The 21,297-nt window shown below is 39.9% G+C and overlaps 1 protein-coding gene and 1 long non-coding RNA gene across 5 annotated transcripts in view; one reads left to right on the top strand and one right to left on the bottom strand.

Annotated features, from left to right (window-relative positions):
• The window catches only part of LOC138757239 (urea transporter 2-like), a 71,220-nt gene extending 61,187 nt beyond the window's left edge, over nt 1–10,033 (top strand). For 2 of the 4 annotated variants that reach the window (XM_069924236.1, XM_069924238.1), the window contains exons 6-9: nt 684–831; nt 1,771–1,905; nt 7,312–7,361; nt 9,460–10,033. In XM_069924236.1, coding sequence (XP_069780337.1) covers nt 684–831; nt 1,771–1,905; nt 7,312–7,361; nt 9,460–9,627 — 501 coding nt within the window. In that variant the 3' untranslated portion in view covers nt 9,628–10,033. The remainder of the gene's footprint in view (nt 1–683; nt 832–1,770; nt 1,906–7,311; nt 7,362–9,459) is intronic. The other 2 variants (XM_069924237.1, XM_069924239.1) reach the window with 2 other exon arrangements.
• Nucleotides 1–21,297, bottom strand: part of LOC138757242 (uncharacterized) — a 1,106,005-nt gene that overhangs the window by 1,007,426 nt on the left and 77,282 nt on the right. The window lies entirely within an intron of this gene.

Raw genomic sequence — 21,297 nt, forward strand, 5'->3', positions numbered from 1 at the left:
GTGATCATTGATGGTGCATCAATGGTGGAATAGATTATCATTTGTTTTGGAACCTTTCTGGCTTTCACTGCATTTATTCAGATACAAAAGAGTAAAGCACAGCCCTGAATTTTTTTTTCACGCTTTAAGCACCAAACCAAATTCCATTTGAAAGCAGCAGCTGAATCTCCCTCTACCATTCTTTCAGGTGGTGAATTCCATATCATGACTGCTCATTGTGTAACAAGGTTGTTCAGCTTATCACTTTAAATCATTTCATTTTGTTCAAGACCCCTTCAGCTATGATCCTTGCTGATCAGCAACCTCTCCATCAAAACACATTTCATTCTTCAATACACCAAGGAAATCTGTCCAACAATTTCTTCAGTGTGACCAAATAACTGAAGTCCCTCATCTTTAAGACCTTCTTGCTCAATCTTTTGTACACCATGACTAAGGCCTAAAGTTATTTGAGAATTGAGAAACTCAACTTATACAATTTACAGTGAACAATAAAGGAAGCAAAATAAAGATTTTAAAGTAAACATTGTGATAAAACAGTGCCATTTGGAAAAAAAGACAACTGTTCTGGCAGAAGTAAAGTTTAAAAACAATTGTATGATTTTATATCAACAACTTCTATGATCTTTGCACTTTCAGATTATGTAAATGAAATTATTAATTTTAATCAATTTTTTTCTCAGCTTTTGAGAGCTATTCCATTGGGAGTTGGGCAGGTTTATGGTTGCAATAATCCCTGGGCTGGTGGCATTTTCCTTGTTGCATTAATTATCTCATCTCCCATCATTTGCCTGCATGCCACAATTGGATCCTGTCTTGGTATATTGGCAGGTAAGATCATAAACCTCTTCATCTACAAGTTTATAGAATCCATTAGATATGAAGTATACTGAGGCTTCTTGGTTTTGCTCATAAAGTAGGAATTATCTTGAGAAATTAAAATGCCCATGGCTCATCAAGAATGTATTTGTAACAGAGCAGCAAAGGGGGATGTTAACTCCACTTGCTCTAGGATCAACTATTTGCCTTCTTTGGCTTGGCTTCGCGGACGAAGATTTATGGAGGGGGTAAAAAGTCCACGTCAGCTGCAGGCTCGTTTGTGGCTGACAAGTCCGATGCGGGACAGGCAGACACGATTGCAGCGGTTGCAAGGGAAAATTGGTTGGTTGGGGTTGGGTGTTGGGTTTTTCCTCCTTTGCCTTTTGTCAGTGAGGTGGGCTCTGCGGTCTTCTTCAAAGGAGGTTGCTGCCCGCCAAACTGTGAGGCGCCAAGATGCACGGTTTGAGGCGTTATCAGCCCACTGGCGGTGGTCAATGTGGCAGGCACCAAGAGATTTCTTTAGGCAGTCCTTGTACCTTTTCTTTGGTGCACCTCTGTCACGGTGGCCAGTGGAGAGCTCGCCATATAACACGATCTTGGGAAGGCGATGGTCCTCCATTCTGGAGACGTGACCCACCCAGCGCAGCTGGATCTTCAGCAGCGTGGACTCGATGCTGTCGACCTCTGCCATCTCGAGTACTTCGACGTTAGGGATGAAAGCGCTCCAATGGATGTTGAGGATGGAGCGGAGACAACGCTGGTGGAAGCGTTCTAGGAGCCGTAAGTTCCTGTCAAATGGTTAAGACTCACATACTTTGCTTTGAAACATATAATGCACTTTACAGTGTATGGTAATTCTATAACATATACTTGGATATAAACAGAATGACATTTACTTGAGATATAATGCTGAATAGTGACATATTTTTTGGTATTTACTTTGTCTTTTAGGATTATCTCTGGCTTCACCATTTCAGAGAATCTATGATGGATTGTGGAGCTACAACAGTGTTCTATCTTGTATTGCAGTGGGTGGAATGTTCTACGCCCTGACATGGCAGGCCCATCTTTTGGCTATACTAAGCGGTACATATCAATATATCATGAACATTTTTATATGAGGTTCACTTTTCCATTCTATCAATATCTCACCCTGTAATTCTATCAATATTTAGAACAGATAAACAGTATTTAAACATGATAATTTAATGTAAATATTTTGTTGTCATGGATAAACAAACTGAATTTTCACAATGCTTTTTCACATGAAATGCATGGTTGTCATTTTTGCTCACTATATTCAAATTCGACGTTTAAAGCAAGGTTTCAAGCAAAGCAATAGGCTAACATTTCCAGAGAAATGCCAACAGCTTATATTTATTATTTCCAATGCATGGGTCAGCCAGCAAATTCCAAACCTCCTAACAATTATTCAGTGTCATTTTCACAACAACATTCCATGGTGGATGCAGCATCAGGATGCAAAGATGTGGCATCTTCACTGGGCAATCCAATCTAACAACCTGCACTAAGTTAGAACTGGTTCAAGTAACTCTCTATTAAGCTCTGAAAAGCAGTGAGGAATTAAGGTGTCAGTATATTTAGGTGCTTATGATCATTTAAATTCATTTCAAACATTTATTTTTTAATATTTTAATTTAATATAACATTTAAATATATTTGTGGTATAGTAACAATCTTGACAGGGCAGTTGAGGTTGTAGATTTCATGCTTGTAGATGTTCATTCAGCACTTTTGTGGGCAGGGTTTGCTTTATTCCTCACACCATCCTTTCATGATAAGGCCCTGGAAAGCCTGCAACTAAGCTTAGATCGGGTTTCATCCACAGTTTTCACTGGAGGATTCAAAATATATCAATGGAATCTTTGTCCAGTAGTCACTCGAAAGTACTGGCTACTGTCAACAAAATCCAAACTGTTAAACTCAAAAGCTATACTATGCATTTACAAGGTTCCTAAATGCATTGTATTCTTGAAGTCCCATCTAAAGGCATCCTGGTCAAGCAAATTTGATGGTGGTGGGCAAGAATTTGTCAGGATACTATGCTAAATATTTCATGGCAAATACCCATTCTGTTCTTGTTGGCCATGAGTTTTTGGAATGAGAAGTATTGGGGGTTCACAACATGCTCAAGAACTGTGGAATATAAAGGGAATTTGGAATCTGAAATAGAATAATAAGTAACTGAGGAGAAGGAAAACTTATGATGTCAGTGTGAATGATGTGCAAGTTGATGGGAAAATGAGAAACTAAGAAATGGGAACAGCAGTATGCCATCTGGCCCACCTAGCCTGCTCTGCCATTCAGTAACATCATGGCTGATCTGGCCACGGATTCAACTCCTTCTATCTGCTTTTTCCCCAACTATGCAACAATCTAGCTAACTCAGCCTTTAATACATTTAGAGACAGACTCTATTTCTTCCTTATGTAGAGAATTCCACAGATTAACCACACTTTGCGAAAAGTAGTTCCTCCTCATCTCCATCCTACATCTACTTCCTCGAATCTTGAGGCTACATCCCCTAGTTCTAGTCTTACCTGCAAGTGGAAGCAACTTTTCTGCTTCTATCACATCTATCCCTTCCATAATTTTATATGGAATTATGAGATCCCCTCTCATTCTTATGAACTCTCCCAGTACAGTCCATGGTGACTTAATATTCTATCATAGGCTAATTCAGTGATTCTCAACCTTTTTCTTTCCACTCACATACCACTTTAAGTAATCCCTATACCATAGGTGCTCTGTGATTATTAAGGGATTGCTTAAGGTGGTATATGGGTGGAAATAAAAAGTTTGAAAACCACCTGTTTTAATTGTACCTTATTGACTCGTTATGTGCACGGTTTCATAACTCCAAAGGAATTGAGCCAATAACAATTTTTTTCAAGTAAAATATTTCCATAACAATTGGGTCTAGAGCAATGATTGTCAACCTTCCCTTCCCACTCACATTCCACCTTAAGCAATCCCTTACTATTCACAGAGCACTGATGCCATAGGGGTTACTAAAAGTGGTATGTGAGTAGAAAGAAAAAGGTTGAGAACCACTGGGCTAATTGCTCATCTCCAGAATCAATTTGGCAAACAACCTCTACACTGCCTTTAAAGTCAGTATATTGTTTCTCAATGCCTATGCCACTGTAATGTTATTATTTAGTACCTTATTAAATATTCCCAGCAGTGCTTGCTCCCCCTTACTACTCCTAATCTCGACCCATATGGATACAACATTTGCTCCTTAGATCTAATATCATCTCTCGCTATTGCTATTTATGGTTTTAATAGCAAGATGGCTGAGTTGCATCAGTTAAGACTTCTAAGGCCCTTTCATGCCATCCTCAGCCTAGAGGCTGGCTATAAGTGCAGAGGGAAAAATATAAACTTACTTTTCATGGAACAGCCCTGAAAGGCTGTTCTTGCATCACATTAATGTTGAGCGGCGCCTCGTATTGCCCACTGGAGCCAACGGAGGTGGGATGACTGGTGCCATGGCACCACCCGTCATATATATGTGGCAGAGCAATGGCTGTCTTCCCTACCCATAATCCCCCCACACAGCTGGATCCACTCTGTGTTTCCCAGAATGGTTCCAGCTGTGTGGAGTGATATGAATAGGGAAAACAGCCATTGCTCTGCCATATTTTGAGCCATTGATGAACAGCCCCAAAGGCTGAAGTGGCCCGGTGGGTTGCTACAGTGGCTAGTGTGGCTGTCACAGCCCGCACCAACCACCCCTGTCCTGATGGCTCCAACCAACCAACCTGCCCTGTTGGCTTCCACCGCCCAACCCTTGACCTGACAGCTCCCACCAGCTGCCCCTGTCCTGACAGCCCCCATCAGTGGCCCTGCCCTGATGGCCTCTGCTGGCCATCCCTGCCCTGATTACTCCCACAGGAACCCCCCCTGTCTTGAGATCCCCTACCTCCCACCCCCGCCCTGACAGCTCCCGTTGGCCCCCCTTGCTGACCTACCCCATCTGTCACTCCTGCACTGACAGTTTCTGCTGGCCACCCCTTCCTTGATGACCCCCCGCAGGCCCACCCCTGCCCTGATGGTCCCCGCTGCCTGCCCCTACCCTGATGACCCCCACAGGCCCCCTCTTTCCTGACAGCCCCCAACAGCTCCCACCAGCTCCCTCCTGACCTCCCCCACCGGCCACTCCTGCCTTGACAGCCCCCACCAGCTGCCTTTCCCCTGACAGCCCCCACTGGCCACCCCTGTCTTGAGGGGCCCACTGGCTACCCCTGCCCTGATGGTCCCCACAGGCATCCCTTGTCCTGACCAGCCCCCAATGGCTACCCCTGCCCTGAGGCCCCTGCACTGACGGCTTCTGTCAGCCACCCCCCCTGATGGGGAGGGATTAGTGAGATGGGTCGCGAGTTGATGGCATCATCGTGATGTCATCAGCCCTCCACTTGCCAGCCACTTCCAACAGCAGTTCATTCACATGGGATGGCGGAGCGCAGCACTCCACCAATTATCCTTCCCAGAGAGGGATTGCAGTTGGAGCCGGCCACGGGGTCTTCATAAAGGTAAGTTTCCCAACGTAAGGGTGGAGAATCTCTGCCTTTACAGTCAGGCTTTTTCACTGCAAGAAAGGACCTCTTGACTGCCATGGTAAAAACAATGACATTTGATAAATCCAGTCATTGGCAGGATTGATATTCCTGAACAAAAAGAAAGGTTGCACTGAATTTTACAGATTCCTCAGGAAAACTGTGCAATTTTTCTCTGTGCTGGGAGCTCCTTTCAGAGACTGCCCTGACTGACATTTCAGGATTGATTCAACAGGCAGTGAGATTGCAAATCAGACCTTCCAAAAAGGGGCGCCAATTATTGACTGGAGTGACAACCACAGGAGGGTAATGAGAGAGAGGAGATCCAAGACCCATTTTGCCAGGGATAATTCCCTTCATCCTAAGCTGTCACTACCTCCCTTTCACTGCTAGATTTCAATGCCCTGAAAAACCCAGATAGCCATTATTAAAGCTGGAAGGGAATACGTATAAAAATATGACTTCCAACCTCAAAATAAAAGAACATATTGAATACCTATCCCTTTTCTTGGCTCTATTCAATGTTCTGAGGTAGGTTAACATTTGATTTTTTTTTTACTTCTCACTTTTGAAGATTAAGATTTGCTTGTTTTTTTTATTATTGGCTGCGAGGTTACTGGAAATGCCAGTAATATTATTTCACAAGAGATGCAAATTCTATAAAAGTCTCTGCTCAGTTTTTAGAACCATTTAGTAAAGAGAGCCGTGCAGCTCCCACCCAATTTCATGTTACAAATCACTTGGGCATTGGACTTGAACAGAAAAAGCTGTTTCACTAAGTGATTGAGATCAAAGCATCTTGGCATTTTGGCTATAGAGTTCACCATAAATGGACAAGTTATACCCAATAGGTGCAGGTAAAATTAAAGCCATGAAAATTCACTTAACTTTTTTCCACATTCCATACAAAATAGAATTGGCATATCAAGTCTCTGATAGCTCCAAGAGAAATTCCATTTCCCCACTTATTTTCTTCTTTCTCAGATGCCCACCCTCCTGATTCTACCATCAGTCTCCTATACCAAGGGTAATTTGCAGTGGCTCATTAACATCAAATAAAATCACCTTTGGGATGTGAGAGGAAATCAAAGGGTCCACAGGGAACTAACTGGTTACAGAGAAAATCAGAAAACTCCACAGGAACAGCACTAGGGACCAGAATTGAACTGGAGTTGATGAGGTGCCACTGGGTCACCTATGAACCTAATAGAAAAGGATTTTTTTTTCAAAGTAAATGTTTTTAGGTATCACTGCTGTTAAATTATCCAGCAGCTTGCCCAGGATCCAGGTTTGGTAGGCCGGAAATTTTGTCTAAATAGATACAGACAGAATCAAACTAATCATCTTCCCACCGGATATTCCTTCCAACAACTAACTGTTCCTGTCTCCCTGTAGCTGATCCTGAACCATTTTATTCTCAATTCCTTAATTGACCTCACAGTTAAAACCTCTTTAACATCCTCTAACTCAACCCCTGCCTCAAATCACCTTTCACTATTATATCAACAAATTCCAAGTGAACCTCTCCTCCATCTCTACAATCCTTTGGGATATATGCACTTATCCAATTCTGGACTCTCAATCATTCTCAATTTTGAACTTCCAAGATCCTCAAGTCCTTTATGAACCTCTCTGCCTCTCCACTCTTCTTTATGAGGTCTCTTAGAGAACCAAGTTCATATATCCTACTGGGCCCAAACACAACTGCCAAGTTCATCAAGAATCACTAGCTAACTGCAGGGCTGACCTCCTTGCAGCACAGAAGTTCATGACTGAGCTCAGAGAGAATAGAGTTCTGGAATGCACAGAGGTCAGGTCAGGTCACAGAGGTCATATTCTTTAACAGAATGTTTTATTGATATAATTAATCATTATCTCATATTCACAAGACAATGTTTTCCTCCAATAGCAATTTTCTGTGCATATTTAGGTGAAGCGCTGATGAACATGACGTCTGTGGTAAGTTACTATCATTAAACATCAAAAACCTAATATTAAATAAAAGGTGCTTTATATAAAGTTGATCTGTGCTTATACTCTTTGAGCCTGAATTTTTCTTCTGCAGAAAAACTTATGTTTCCTTTTCCTTTTCTTACCAATATAATTTTAATTTCAGCAAACCTTGAAATGACTGGATAGGGAAGCATTAGAGTTTTTCATTACTCCTGGATTTGGAAACGTTTTATCATTCTCATACACGTTGTCCCTCCTCAGTATACTTTATGGACCACTAGAGCCCAATTTCAGTAGTGCACTGGATCATGAGAGCCCATATGTCAAAAACACCCTTTGAAGGACAATTTTCAGATCATTGACATGAATTAAAAGTGCACACACAAGAATGTTACAACACGCACTGTTGACATCAACTGAAAGAGTCAGGAGTTAAACAAGAATTTCTGCAGATGCTGGGGTCTAGTGTCGTGCACATAAGTGCTGGAGAAACTCAGCAGGTCACGTGGGATCCACAGAAATAAAAATGCAGTTGACATTTCAGGCCAGTGCCTTTCTTTGGGGTTCAGTCCTGAAACATCAATTTCTTACTACTTTCTGTGGATGCTGAGACCTGAATTTCACCAGCACTTTTGTGCTCTGAACCAAAATGCATGGTTTTAAGGAGGAAAATATTATCAAAAGTATCAGTATATTTTGGAGGGATTTCTGAGAAACAAGGTTTGGCAAGTACAGATCAGGGATAGTCAACATAACTCTGTGTGTGGGAAATCGTGTTTCATTAATTAATTTTTTTTTGAAGAGGTAACAGAGAATATTAATGAGAGCAGGGCAAAAGATGTTTTTATCCATGGATTTTGGTGAAGTCTTTGACAAGGTACCACATGGAAGGCTAGTCTAGAAAGTTATATTACATGAGATCCAGGGGAAGTTTTCCAATTGCATGCAAAATTGGATTAGCAGTAGAAGACAGAGGGTGGAGGGGGATGGTTGTTCTCAGACTAGGGGCCTGTGTCATGTGATGTGCTGCACGGGACAGCGCTGGATCTACTAATGTTCCTCATTTGTAATAATTTGATGGGAATGTAGGTGCTGTCGTAAGTTAATTTGCTGATGACAAAAAAAATTGGTGGTATAGCGACAGTGAGCCAAGTAATTGTAGACGAAGTGAGGTGTTACATTTTGGTAAATCAAATTAAGGCAGGACTGACTCAGGAACTGGTAAAGCCCAGGTAATATTGTGGATAGAGTCATCTAGGGTACAAATACATGGTTCCCTGGCACAGGTAGGGGTGAGAAGAAGGCTTTTGGTATACTTGCATTTTTTGTCATGGCACTTAGTACCGGAGTTGAACATCATTTTACAGCCATATAGGAAGTTGGTAAAGCCGGATTTGACAATTTGTGTGTTTTTCTGATTATCTTGCTAGAAGAACAGTGTCATTCCAAAAATTAGAAGGGGTGCAAAGAAAGAATCACAAGGCTGATACAGGGATGTACGTTGTGCTGAATCTTTTTCCCTGCAGGAGGCTGATCGTGAGGGCAATAGGTGGGGTAGGTGAGTCTAAAACTAGAAGACATTGGTTTAAGGGACTGAAAGGGCAGTTTTTCACCCAGAGGATGGTAGATTCAGCAAATGAGCTGCCAGAGGAAGTGGCAGAGCTGGGTACAATATGCCATTTAAAAGACATTTCAACTGGTACGTGGATAGTAAAGGGTAAGAGGGATATGGGCTAAGTGCACAGATGGGGAAGTAGGTGGACAATTTGAGAGTCTGCTTCCATGCAGTAAAGCTCCAGACTCTTTGACTATGCACAGAACTCTTCATAGTTTACAGATTCGAAAAAGCCCAGAGCATTTTAGATGATGCACAATCATAAATTCTTATCACTTGGATGAGCTGAACAAAGGCTCATTTGAGATGTGACATTTTTCTCAAAAGAAGCGGTCTCACTAACATTCAAATTTAAATTTTCCTATTTCTGTCATTGATGTTTCATGAATCAGCTGGTGCACAAAATCATTTTTTTTTGTATTGTAATGCATTTGTTTTTGCTGGAACTGAACACATTTTGCTTTAAAACTGTATTCTGTCGTTTTGCAGGTCGGATTACCTGTATGCACTTGGCCATTCTGCCTTTCCACAACTCTCTTTCTTCTGATGACCAGTAACAACAAGGCAATTTATAGGATGCCTCTCACTAATGTCACCTGCCCAGAGGAAAACAGAAAGTTTTACAATGAAATGCGGAAACATGAACAATATGTGTAGTGATTACTTTCCTTTATAGGTGCTTAAAGGATAAAAATAATCTTGTTGGTTCCTATGACTTGTTCAAAATTGTACTAAAGTTAAGCTGAGTTTTCCAAAGTTTATTAAACGATATTAAACATTGTTAATGTTATTATCAGTTGCTATATTGTTACAAGCTGTTAATCGTTGTTAGACAGTCAGTAGAAATTGTTGGAACTTTTCTGATTCCTCATTTTGTAGAACAGAGCAACTAAAACTGACCTCATCTTCTGGTGAACAGAGATAATAAAAAACTGTAAATGTTCCTGAAACAAATTTTGCTCAGAGATTGCATAAAAAATGTTAAACAACAGCTACAAACAGACTGCAAGCATGAAATACATTTTAACCCCTATATTATGAATGGAGAAAGTCTGCCGATGCTGTGAAGTAATATAAATGAACTGATTAATTGTTTAAAAATCTTAATGGATTATCTATGGTTTCCACATGTGCATACTACATTTCTTACCGTATATTTCAATGAAATTTAACATTTCAGTCATTTTTTGTATTCAAAATTCTATGAATTTAATCACAATACCTAAAATATATAAATATCAAAATACAAGTTAATAAATAGCAAAATATAGCTAGAAAATAAACAAATCCTACAAACAGCGCAATGCATCCTCCATAAACATTGCAACTGATTCCCATTATTATTCCAGCATATTCCACATAAATATCACAGCAGACATCCTAATGTAAAGTAACAATTCATCTTTTTGGAGTTACTTCTCATGTTAAATGATAATTTTAAGTGAAAGAGAATAACAATGCAATAGTAAATAGCAACTTCATAACTAACTTGAGAAAGCATTTGTACAAAGAATATTTAACAATCTGAGACGCCTGCAAGCTCACACCAAGACACAAGAGAAACTTGTCCGTGAACTACTCTTTGCAGACGATACCGCTTTAGTTGCCCATTCAGAGCCAGCTCTTCAGCGCTTGACGTCCTGTTTTGCAGAAACTGCCAAAATGTTTGGCCTGGAAGTCAGCCTGCAGAAAACTGAGGTCCTCCATCAGCCAGCTCCCCACCATGACTACCAGCCCCCCCACATCTCCATCGGGCACACAAAACTCAAAACGGTCAACCAGTTTACCTATCTCGGTTGCACCATTTCATCAGATGCAAGGATCGACAACGAGATAGACAACAGACTCGCCAAGGCAAATAGCGCCTTTGGAAGACTACACAAAAGAGTCTGGAAAAATAACCAACTGAAAAACCTCACAAAGATAAGCGTATACAGAGCCGTTGTCATACCCACACTCCTGTTCGGCTCCGAATCATGGGTCCTCTACCGGCATCACCTACGGCTCCTAGAACGCTTCCACCAGCGTTGTCTCCGCTTCATCTCAACATTCATTGGAGCGCTTTCATCCCTAACGTCGAAGTACTCGAGATGGCAGAGGTCGACAGCATCAAGTCCACGCTGCTGAAGATCCAGCTGCGCTGGGTGGGTCACGTCTCCAGAATGGAGGACCATCGCCTTCCCAAGATCGTGTTATATGGCGAGCTCTACACTGGCCACCGTGACAGAGGTGCACCAAAGAAAAGGTACAAGGACTGCCTAAAAAAATCTCTTGGTGCCTGCCACATTGACCACCGCCAGTGGGCTGATATCGCCTCAAACCGTGCATCTTGGCGCCTCACCGTTCGGCGGGCAGCAACCTCCTTTGAAGAAGACCGCAGAGCCCACCTCACTGACAAAAGGCAAAGGAGGAAAAACCCAACACCCAACCCCAACCAACCAATTTTCCCCTGCAACCGCTGCAACCGTGTCTGCCTGTCCCGCATCGGACTTGTCAGCCACAAACGAGCCTGCAGCTGACGTGGACATTTACCCCCTCCATAAATCTTCGTCCGCGAAGCCAAGCCAAAGAATTTAACATACTACTGATATGACTATTGTCTGGATGTGAAATGGGGCACATGTTTTGACCAGATTCCACAATTACCTGAATGTTTTGATTAGGTTGGTGAGCTCGTTGATTAATAAGCTACATAAGTAACTAGCATTCCTCACCTCTACCTGGTATGAGATTTATATTTAGGAATGCACTGCATCTAATTGTCACCACCGGCCTACTGCAGGGGGCAACATCTGTACCTGCAGGAGTGTACCGCCAGCTTACTGCATGGGGCAACCTCTGTACCTACAGGAGTATAAGGGGACCGGGCAACACCTGGCCGGCTGTCAATCAGTCAGCCTGAATGGATCAAGCCCCACCCAATTGGGTGTCAATCACCCTCTGGGATTATAAGCCTGCGCCGGCCTCCTGAAGCTCACTCAGAGTTACTGCAGCTACAGCCAGCCTGGCTCTGTGTAAGTCTTTGTGGCTTAAAGCCTGTCGTACCGTCTTTACCTTGTGTGTGTCTGATTCTGGCTAACAGCGCACCACACTAACATGGTATCATCAGTATTAATAATGTGAAAGCATCTAGCTAAATTAACAGTGCAATAAACAAACTGAGATGTCTGTTCAAAGAAGTTTAATCATTTGTGTCTTAAACAATTTACTGCTTTTGGAGGAAAGCATTTTCATACAAACAAAAAGCAAAGGAAATTGACGTGGATTTTGAAAGCAAAAGGAAGCAAAATATGGTGGTTGATAGGTAGTTCAGTCACCAAGCCTGATGTTCTCCCACTGTGCTTCAAAATGACTGCATTTTTAAGTATTATGATCAATGTGCCAATCAGCCTGAAACATTAGAGGCTGTAATTGCCAGTGTAAACTTGACAACTTTATTCATTTTTCTTTAAATCCACTTACACCTCTGTGGGAGAAAATACATTTAAAGGTGTCATCATGCTTAGCTGCTTCCCTTCCACCTATAACTTACATAGTGTAAGGTATGCATCATGATCAAGTTACATAGGGCAAGGATATTCATCAGGATAAGAAAACCAACATTTGTGTCTTTTCCCATGTCAACATCAACAGCATTGAAGCCAGAGTTACACGCAGTCAACTTCATTGGGAAGGCAACATGATTCAAGTAAATGAAGATCTTAAGAAATTTCAATAAGCTCAACACCATCCTGCTCAAGGAAGTCCAATTCACTACATGAACTACCTGAACAATGTGTGCCATCTTCAAGATGCACTGCAGCAACTTAGCAAGGTTTATTTTAGGGCATTTTCCACACCTGTGCCATATAGGACTGCAATAATAGTGTATGATTTTGCAGCATATTTATAATATGGTCACAGCACATACCCATAAATATACCAAAACTCATAACTGCAGTAACCCCACAGTACAACCTTCATAAATAGCATAACACATATTACATGATGATGTCAACAAATACATTTGTGAAAACTCACAATATCTAAAATATATAAATATCAAAATACAAGTTAATAAATAGCAAAATATTGCTAGAAAATAAACAAATCCTACAAACAGCGCAATCTTCCATAAACATTGCAACTGATTCCCATTATTATTCCAACATTTTCCACATAAATATCACAGCAGACATCCTAATGTAAAGTAACAATCACAACTTAACTAAAATAAGCTTAACTATTTATCCTGATATTATCCTGGAAGGAATCAATTCCATAAATTCAACAACACAGACCTATCAAATCTCCCACCAAACTCCAGGAATATGAAATTGAAAATAAAACCTCATTAAATCAGAATCAAAATTTATTGTCCTGAACAAGTCAAAAAATTTAATGTTTTGCGGCAGCATCTTAGTGCAAACATTCATATAACCCTCTTACACGTGACTATAAATTAAAAAATTAAAATTAAAATAATGGTACATGAAAAGTAAGGCATTTGCCTCAGTTAGTAAATGTTGACAAACAGGTTTTATTAAGGATAGGTATGTTTCTGATAATGTTCTTAGATTTATAACGTTTATCAATGTATCAAGACAACAACCCAGCCAACCAATGGTTGTTGCGCTTGACGAGGGAAAAGCATTTGATTGGGTTGAGTGGAACTTTTTATTTAAGGTGTTGAAGAAATTTAATTTCGGCCCTTTTTTATTGGTTGGGTGAAGGCATTATATAAAAATCCAGTTGCTAGGGTGGTGACGAATGGCCAAACTTATTTAACATGATCAACACGTCAAGGTTGTCTATTGTCACCAGCCTTGTTTGCATTTGTCATTGAACCGTTAACTCAGGCAATTAGACAGAATGATAATATTAAAGGGATAAAAATTGCATATGATGAATATAAAATTAATTTATTTGCAGATGATGTATTGATTTATTTGACACATCCAGAACAATCTTTGAAGTATTTACAAGAATGTTTGGCTCAATTTGGTGTGTTATCTGGGTATAAAGTAAATTGGGATAAAAGTGAAATATTGCCAATTTTGGAAGGGAATTATGATGAGTGTAAACAGATTATAAAATTAAGATGGTCTGATAAAATTAAATATTTAGGAGTAATTGTGGATGTAAATTATCAATCTTTATATAAATTAAATTATGTACCATTATTGAAAGATTAAAATTATGAAGCTGCACAATTGAAGTTTGTTAATAGAATGGAGAATATTAAGCAATCTCCTAGTTGGGCTAAAGTAGAATTAGTCTGTATTTCTGAATTTCAGATTCATCAGTCTATATTTAAATGGAATCCCTGTTTATTACAGGGATGTAATATGCTGGTATTAAAACATTTATTAGGGGTATGGAATAAAAGGAATTCTGTTATAGGTATGAAGGGTAAATTATCAACTCAAACTCCATTATATTGAAATACGATTATTTCTTTTTCAATGAATAATAGGTATTTAAAGGTATGGCATTCTGAGGATATAAAAGTGATTCAGGATTGTTTTAAGGAAGGACAGTTTCTTTTAATTGACTTAGAGAAAAAAAATTGGAATATCATCTAATTCTTCGTTTGTGTATATTCAACCGAGCTTTGATAAGGGATAATTATAGAAAAGAAATGAAATAACCTGAATTAACAAAGTTTGAGTCTTTGATTTCTCGTACATTAAAAAAGGGTTTTATTTCTAATATATATGTGCTGTTACAAGATGGCATGGATAAACTGAATTTAGAGAAATCTAGAAATAAATGGGCAAGTGATTTAACTTATGATATACCTCAGGAGGATTGGGAGGTTATGTGTCATGAAGGGGTAACTAAATTGACTAATGTAAGATATAGTTTAGTTAATAATAATTTTTTACATCAATTGTATTTGACTCCTGAGAAATTAAAGAAATATGGATTTAGTAATTCAGATTTGTGTTTTAGATGTGGATTACATATTGGAACATTTTTTCATGCAGTTTGGTCTTGAGATAAAGTTCAGCCATTTTGGGGAAAAAATTAAAATATACTTTGAAAAATTATTTAAAATTAAATTACCGTTAGACTCAGAAATTTTTTTGTTGGGTTACACCATTTCGTTGACTGGTTTAGGGTTGGATAAGTTTCAGATGGCATTTGTTCATTTAGCAATAGCAGTGGCATGGAAATGTATTGCAATTACTTGGAAAGATAATGTAGAAATTAATGTAGTTCGTTAGCATAATGAATTGACATCTTGTATTTATATGGAAAAAATAACATACAATTTGCATAACAATTATTTTTTTGTTCAAATGTGGTCGCCTTATTTGGAATGTATGGGTTTAGAAATATCTTAAAATACTGTATTGTTTTCTTTTAAGTTTGTAACTATTTAATATGTTTTTTTAAGCTTCCCTTGCGGGGCTGAGGGGGGAGGGAGGGAGGGAGGGTGGGTTGTTGTTTTTTTTTAGTGATTTGTTTATTTTATTTTTGTTTTTATGTTATTTGGAAAATTTTAAATAAAGTTTAAAAAAAGAATGACAGCCACTACACGAGTCCATAGTAGAAATGATGTAATTAATGAATCACATCACGAGTAAATGATATCTTCCAAATATATTTGTGGGTTATCAAATTAGTTGCTATCCCTATTTTCCTTGGCTGCTCAGCAGTTCCCTGCCAAAGCACAGAGCACATGTTATAACAAGAAGATCATAAAACATAGGAGTAGAAATAGGCTATTCAGCCCATCAACTCTCTGCCACCATTTAATTATAAACTGATCCATTTTCCTACTCAGCCCACTTGTCCATCCATCTCCCCATAATTTTTGATGCCCTAGCTAACAAATAATCTATCAATCTTTGCCTTAAATTCACCCAACAACTTGGCTTCCACAACTGCCCAGTGGCAAACAATGCCACAGATTTACAACCTTCTGGCTACAGAAATTCCTCCACATTTCTGTTCAATCCTGAAGTTGTGCTCTCTTGTCCTACACTCTCCCATTATGGAAACAACCTTTCTACATCTATTTTGCCCATGTCTATCAACATTCAAAATGTTTCAATGAGATACCCCCTCATTCTCCTCAATTCCAAGGAGAACAAGCCAAGAGCCATCAATTTCCAGCAATTTCCATTATATTTCATTTGCTGTTTTTTTCTGCCCATTCTAATAATCTGTCTAAGTCCTTCTGCAGCCTCCCTTTTTCCTCAACATTACCTGGTCCTCCATCTACCTTCATATCCTATGAAAACTTGGCAACAAAGCCATTCATTCCATGATCTACAACATTAATAAACAACGAGGGGGGGGGTGTGGCCTGATGGCGAAGGAGGAAGAAATGTAATTCCATATTCCCCCAGTTGGACTAAAAAATACCTGAATTTAAATACATGGAAAAGTTTTAAAAATTTCTTTTGAAGTGTTCTGAATGTTTAAAGACTAATGGCAGCTAATACAAAGAAATTGAAGGCACAGATTCAGAAGAAATTTCACTTTAAAAGTTTAGAAGATGTGAGGCCTACTTATCAAATGGAATCCTTGGAGTCGACTGGATAGCCAGCCAAGCAACAAAGGACTCCAGCCCGGTTGAGTGTTACCCCGGCACCACCACAAGATGGCACTGGGTGACTAATTTTTTCTTATAACCATACAACAATTAAAGCACAGAACCAGGCCAATTTGGCCCTTCTAGTCCGCACTGATCCAAGTACCCTCCTCTAATCCCACTGACCAGCACTCTGCCCATATCCTTCCATCCCCCTCCCATCCATATACTTATCCAAATCTTAAATGACAAAATTGACCCTGCCTCCACCACCTTTTCCGGAAGCCCATTCCACACAGTAACCACTCTCTGAGTAAAGAAGTTGCCCCTCATGTTACTCCTAAACCTTTGCCCGATAACTCTCAACCCATGACCTCTAGTATCCATCTTTCATATTCTCAATGGGAAAAGCCTTTCCATATCAACTCTATCTATCCCTCTCATTATCTTAAAGACCTCTATCAAATCCCCTCTCAGCCTTCTACGTTCCAAGGAATAAAGACCTAATTTGCTCAATCTTTCCTTGTATTCCAGATGCTGAAACCCAGGCAATATTTTTATAAATCTTCTCTGCACTCTCTCTATCTTGTTAATATCCTTCCTATAAATCGGTGACCAGAACTGCACACAGTACTCTAAATTTGGCTTCACCAATCCCTTGTACAGTTTCATCATTACCAACTCCTATATTCTATGCACTGATTTATATAGGCAAGCATACTAAAGGCCTTCTTCACCACCCTATCCACATGCGCTCCTACCTTCAGGGAATGATGGACCATTATTCCTAAATCTTTCTGTTCCACTGCATTCTTCAATGCCCTCCCATTTACCACATATGTCTTGCTTTGATTATTCTTTCCAAATTGAAGCACCTCACACTTATCAGCATTAAACTCCATCTGCCATCTTTCTGCCCACTCCTCTAAGCAGTTTAAATCCCTCTACAATCTTTGAAAACCCTCTTCATCATCCACAATTCCCCCTATTTTAGTATCATCTACATATTTACTAATCCAATTTACCACCCCATCCTCCAGATCATTAATATATATGATAAACAGCAACGGTCCTAATACTGAACCCTGAGGTATATCGCTTGTCACCGGCCTCTATCCTGACAAACAATTATCTACTACTACTCTCTGGCACCTTCCTTCCAGCCACTGTTGAATCCATTTGACTATCTCCAAATTAATACCCAAGGACTTAGCCTTCCTAACTAACCTCCCATGTGGAACCTTATCAAAGGCCTTACTGAAGTCCATATAGACAACATCCACTGCTCTATCCTTATCAACATTCCTAGTCACCTCTTCAAAAAATTCAACAAGATTGGTCAAACACAACCTTTCACGCACAAATCTGTGTTGAGTGTCCCTGATCAGACCTTGTCCCCCTATATACTTATATATACTATCTCTAAGAATGTTTTCCATCAATTTACCTACCACAGACATCAAACTTACAGGCCGATAATTGCTAGGCTTGCTCCTCTAACCCTTTTTAAACAAAGGAACCACATGCGCAACACTTCAATCCTCCGGTTCTATACCCTTCTCTAATGACATTTGAAAAATCACTGCCGGAGCGTCCGCTATTTCTTTATATGTTGGGAGCGCTGCAGAATCACTGGAGTCCACAATGGACCCGACGCGTGGCACTGCTGTGGGTCCCAGCGATGGAGAGATTCGGGGCAGCATGTTGGAAGAAATGTATGCGCGAACCTCTGTGGTGCCGAGCATGCACAGTGCGTAGCAGGTCCAGGAGTTTCTGGATAAGGTCTGGGCTGTTGGTGAAGGTCAACAGTGCTCTGAATAAATTGGATCTAAACCTATAGGGGTCCAGACTAGAAGCAAGGTTAAATCGAAGGCTGAATTAAAAGAATTGGAAGAAGAATCGTTGATTGTTGTTGAAGAGAAACGAGGTAGGCCTCAAGGAGAGGACACTAACTTTGAAGCTGTTTTTACTGTTTTGGAATCTTCTTCTTCTTTGGCTTGGCTTCGCGGACGAAGATTTATGGAGGGGGTAGAAAGTCCACGTCAGCTGCAGGCTCGTTTGTGGCTGACAAGTCCGATGCGGGACAGGCAGACACGGTTGCAGCGGTTGCAGGGGAAAATTGGTTGGTTGGGGTTGGGTGTTGGGTTTTTCCTCCTTTGCCTTTTGTCAGTGAGGTGGGCTCTGCGGTCTTCTTCAAAGGAGGTTGCTGCCCGCCGAACTGTGAGGCGCCAAGATGCACGGTTTGAGGCGATATCAGCCCACTGGCGGTGGTCAATGTGGCAGGCACCAAGAGATTTCTTTAGGCAGTCCTTGTACCTTTTCTTTGGTGCACCTCTGTCACGGTGGCCAGTGGAGAGCTCGCCATATAACACGATCTTGGGAAGGCGATGGTCCTCCATTCTGGAGACGTGACCCATCCAGCGCAGCTGGATCTTCAGCAGCGTGGACTCGATGCTGTCGACCTCTGCCATCTCTAGTACTTCGACGTTAGGGATGAAAGCGCTCCAATGGATGTTGAGGATGGAGCGGAGACAACGCTGGTGGAAGCGTTCTAGGAGCCGTAGGTGGTGCCGGTAGAGGACCCATGATTCGGAGCCGAACAGGAGTGTGGGTATGACAACGGCTCTGTATACGCTTATCTTTGTGAGGTTTTTCAGTTGGTTGTTTTTCCAGACTCTTTTGTGTAGTTTTCCAAAGGCGCTATTTGCCTTGGCGAGTCTGTTGTCTATCTCGTTGTCGATCCTTGCATCTGATGAAATGGTGCAGCCGAGATAGGTAAACTGGTTGACCGTTTTGAGTTTTGTGTGCCCGATGGAGATGTGGGGGGGCTGGTAGTCATGGTGGAGAGCTGGCTGATGGAGGACCTCAGTTTTCTTCAGGCTGACTTCCAGGCCAAACATTTTGGCAGTTTCCGCAAAGCAGGACGTCAAGCGCTGAAGAGCTGGCTCATGGAACATGGATTTATGAATATAACTGAAAAAATGAATAATATTTCTGATGAATTTTCTTCTCTTAAAAAGGGCATTTTTGCTGTTAAAGGCGATGTCAATAAATGTTTGAATTTGGTGGACACAGTTCTAGATAATTTTAAGAAAATGGAAGGTGCCTTTCAAGTTTGTAAGGACCAAGTGGAATGTAATAAACAGAAAATAGAGAAAGTGGAAGATTCTTTCATTGGTTGGGAGATTCAGAAGAAAGATTTAATATAAGCTAAAACACGTTTTCTCTGAATTGGATTATTTAAACCCTGAACATTAAACGTTGCAAAGTTTATATTAAACATTGCTATCAAAGTAAAACTCAAACAACAAATACAAAAAAAAAACCCTTAACCCTTAAAGAGGTGCTTTGGAGAAAGGGTTATAAATTTTAGATATCCTTCAGTATTGAAAGTTTTTAATGGCAATTTTCAATCACAATTTTTTGAGAATGATTATGATGCTTTAATCCTAGCTAATTCTCTGCCTGATAGGGCTGTTGAAAGGCACTCTTCACCTAAGAGGAGGATGTCTGAGAAGAAGAATGGAAACGGGAATGGGAATCTGTCAAAGAGCTTGATTGATATTGATGATCCAGAGGAAGTTTTGGGATTAAAATCAATGGGGCTGTGAGTTGATTTAGATATCATTTCACGAGTCCGATTGGGGGAAAGAGAGGTTGCTGACGCTTTCTGAAGTCATCTGCCACCTGTGGAGGGGAGGGGGGATTTATTTCTGTCCATACTCAGCTAAGTGGGGAGTTACTACTTTGTAGTGCTGTTTTGTTTACTGATCATTTATTAAGGGAAGCTTTAAGATTACATCTTTTTTTGAATTATTAGAAGAGATAGAAAGAAAGGGGGGACTTTTAAGGCGATTTTAAGGTTTGTTTTAGTTAGTAGAAGGGATAGAAAGTTAAGGGGTTTTTTTTTGTATTTGTTGTTTGAGTTTTACTTTGATAATAAACTTTGCAACGTTTAATGTTCAGGGTTTAAATAATCCAATTAAGAGAAAACGTGTTTTAGCTTATATAAAAAAGGTGAAAGTTGACATTTTTTTTTGCAAGAAACTAATTTAACTGAAAAAGAACATTTGAAATTGAAGAGGGACTGGGTTGGACATGGATTTTCATTTTCCTTTAATTCAAAAGCAAGAGGAGTGGCAATTTTGGTTCATAAGAAAATACTATTTGAACTTGTTTCTTGGTCGGAATCAGTTGGTTATATTTTAATGATTAGTTGTAAATTGTTTGCTGAGCCATGGTCTTTACTGAATGTGTATGCACCTAATGTTGATGATGAACAGTTTGTGTCTGAAGCTTTCTTAACTTTAGGTCAAGCTAAGGAGAATATTTTGAATGGGGGAGACTTCAGTTGTTTGTTAGACACATTATTGGATAAATTTCCGAAAGTTGTGAAAAAATTGAAAGCAGCAGTTCAATTGGTTTTCTTGGTGAAAGATCTGAATTTGATAGAGGTCTAGAGAAGATTAAATCCTTCTGAGAAAGATTTTTCATTTTATTCTTCATGTCACGATTCATTTTCTAGGATTGACTTTTTTTAAAGCATCAGCACATTTGGAAGCACGTTTCACTCAAGCTGAATATAAGAGTAAGATCATTTCTGACCATTCTTTGCTGTTTATTTCTTATGTGGGGCCAGAAGTTAATCAATCAATTTTTCGCTGGAGGTTTAATATAATGTTACTGGAAAAAACGGAATTTGTAAAATTTATTAAGGATCAAATTGCTATTTATTTAGATTTGAATAAGAATATAGTCAGGAGTAATTTTACTGTATGAGATACTTTAAAGGCATTTCTACA

The sequence above is a fragment of the Narcine bancroftii genome, chromosome 3 (assembly GCF_036971445.1).
Source record: "Narcine bancroftii isolate sNarBan1 chromosome 3, sNarBan1.hap1, whole genome shotgun sequence".
NCBI lineage: Eukaryota > Metazoa > Chordata > Chondrichthyes > Torpediniformes > Narcinidae > Narcine > Narcine bancroftii.